This window comes from Bison bison, unplaced genomic scaffold, assembly GCF_000754665.1.
Source record: "Bison bison bison isolate TAMUID 2011002044 unplaced genomic scaffold, Bison_UMD1.0 scf7180017864491, whole genome shotgun sequence".
Taxonomy (NCBI): Eukaryota; Metazoa; Chordata; class Mammalia; order Artiodactyla; family Bovidae; genus Bison; species Bison bison.
The window spans coordinates 21,890,335-21,892,885 of record NW_011495050.1 but is presented as its reverse complement, the minus strand read 5'-3'; the positions used below and the strand labels follow the sequence as shown (position 1 = coordinate 21,892,885).

The 2,551-nt window shown below is 46.2% G+C and overlaps 1 protein-coding gene across 1 annotated transcript in view; it reads right to left on the bottom strand.

Moving 5' to 3' along the window:
* Positions 1–77, bottom strand: part of FBXO43 (F-box protein 43) — a 13,288-nt gene extending 13,211 nt beyond the window's left edge. The window contains exon 1 of the mRNA XM_010863557.1: positions 3–77. Within this exon, the coding sequence (XP_010861859.1) occupies positions 3–77 (75 nt within the window). The remainder of the gene's footprint in view (positions 1–2) is intronic.
* Between the last annotated feature and the right edge of the window lie 2,474 nt (positions 78–2,551).

The window sequence follows — 2,551 nt, the reverse complement described above, 5'->3', positions numbered from 1 at the left end:
ACCCCCACCACCCCCATCTCCGTTTTAACTTCGGGCAACACTGTATAGAAAGGTCCTATACAGGTCCTAGGCGCCATGCGTGCTAGGTTGCTTTAGTTGTGCCCGACTCTTTGCGACCCTACGGACTGACTAGCCCGCCGGGCTCCTCTGTCCATGGGGATTCCCCACCCAGGGATCGAACTGGCATCTCATGTCTCCTGCACTGGCAGGCGGATTCTTTACCGCTAGCGCTGTCTGGGAAATCAAATAGGTCCTACTGTGGGATGCTATTAAAAATAATGTAGGAGAACGTTCACTTAAAGATGTTTCCGGAGATGAAGTGTGAAAAGCAGGTTACAAACCGAATGCCATCCTTTAGAAGTACAGCTATACACAGGATAAGATCTGAAAGATATGACTAACTTGGTTACAGCATCTGTAAACTAGATTATGCTTTTTTTTTTTTTTTTTTCCAAGACATCTAAAAAGGGATATTTTATGTGCCAGGCTCCATCCTCTGCTCTTGGCAGTTTCTTCCTAATCTCTCTCTCTCTCTTTTCTGTCTTCTTTTCCTCTGTTTATTCCCTAAATGGGGCATCCTACACAACATTTTTCTTACTTTACCATTCTGTGCTTACGTAATTCGGATTAGGAGTTAAAAGCATTACTTTAAAGTCAGTTACAGCCACTGCTACCACTCTCCAGATGGACAGAACTTCTCCACCTGGATGCCCCTTAGATATTCTAAATGCCATATATCAAAAAATCAGACTCACTAACAATTATTAAGCTTTGACTATGTGCCAAATGAGGAGAAGGCAATGGCACCCCACTCCAGTACTCTTGCCTGGAAAATCCCATGGACAGAGGAGCCTGGTAGGCTACAGTCCATGGGGTCGCTGAGTCAGACATGACTGAGCGACTTCACTTTCACTCTTCACTTTCATGCATTGGAGAAGGAAATGGCAACCCACTCCAGTGTTCTTGCCTGGAGAATCCCAGGGACAGAGGAGCCTATTGGGCTGCCGTCTATGGGGTCACACAGAGTCAGACACAACTAAAGCGACTTAGCAGCAGCAGCAGCAGCATGTGCCAAATGAGGGCTTCCCTCACAGCTCAGTTGGTAAAGAATCCGTCTGCAATGCAGGAGACCCCTGTTCAATTCCTGGGTTGGGAAGATCCACTGGAGAAGGGATAGGCTACCCACTCCAGTATTCTTGAGCTTCCCTCCTGGCTCAGCTGGTAAATAATCCGCCTGCAATGTGGGAGATCAATGTGGGAGATCTGGGTTCAATCTCTGGGCTGGGAAGATCCCCTGGAGAAGGGAAAGGCTACCTACTCCAGTATTCTGGCCTGGAGAATTCCATGGACTGTTTAGTCCATGGGTTCACAAAGAGTCAGACACGACTGAGTGACTTTGACTTTCACTTTCTTTCAATGTGCCAATTACTGGGGTGCTGCTGCTGCTGCTAAGTCGCTTCAGTCATGTCCGACTCTCTGCAACCCCATAGATGGCAGCCCACCAGGCTCCTCTGTCCCTGGGATTCTCCAGGCAAGAATACTGGAGTGGGTTGCCATTTCCTTCTCCAAATTACTGGCCTAGGTACTGGGAAAACAAAGATGGAAAGACGCAGTTACTGCTAGCTGGTATAAGTGCTATAGTAGAGGAATGGCACTAACACAAAAAGAGATCAACTAACGCTATAGAAGAAGAGCAGGCAGAGCTAACTATACAAAGACTGTGATATGCTTTTATGTATTTATCTTTTGGCTTCACCCGCTCAGCATGGGGGATCTTATTTCTGAAACCAGAGATCAAACCCGTGCCCTTTGAAATGGAAGCACAGAGTCTTAAACACTCTGATAGATGAGGTGGAATTTGAAGGACGAGTGACATCTTTAAAGACAGCAGATGATTCTAAACTCAAAACAAAATGTGCAAGAGCAGGAGAATTGAAACAGTAGGGCACATTACAGAAACTGTAAATAACTTGTTATAGCTGAAAACTGACTCGTTCCAGGAAAGGGCAAAGAAAATTCTTGACAAGGGGAAGAAGCCAAGCCATGGAGAGTTTTGGATGCATGTTAAGAGTCTGAAGTTTATCCTCTCAGCAATGCAGAGCATTTTAGAAGGACCACTCTGGTGGCAGAGTGGAGGACAGAAAGAAGAGAGGCGAGAGTGGCATAGGAAGCGACTGTATTACTCTGGAACATAGTAGGGGTGGAGAAGAACCTAGACCCGATTCAGTCAGCAGAACCAGCTTCCTGGAGCAGGGGAATGAGGAGCAGAGTACAAGTTTGGGAGAAAATAAGATGAATTTAGTTCAAGGTTGTTAAGTTTGAGGTACCAGTAGGACTTACGGTAAGGAACTGGTAAATTACAGTGGCTTAAATCTGGGCTATATGAGTAAAGCTAGAAGGTGCCATCTCTAGAAGGTGCCATTGTCAAGATGGCACCTTCCTGAAGCCTCAGTCACACATTCAGGTAGAGGGAGTAGTGTCCTTTCTAGGTCCTCAAACAAGTCTCTTACAATCCAGTCTCTATTTTGCCACTCCCCGCCCAGCACTTGCT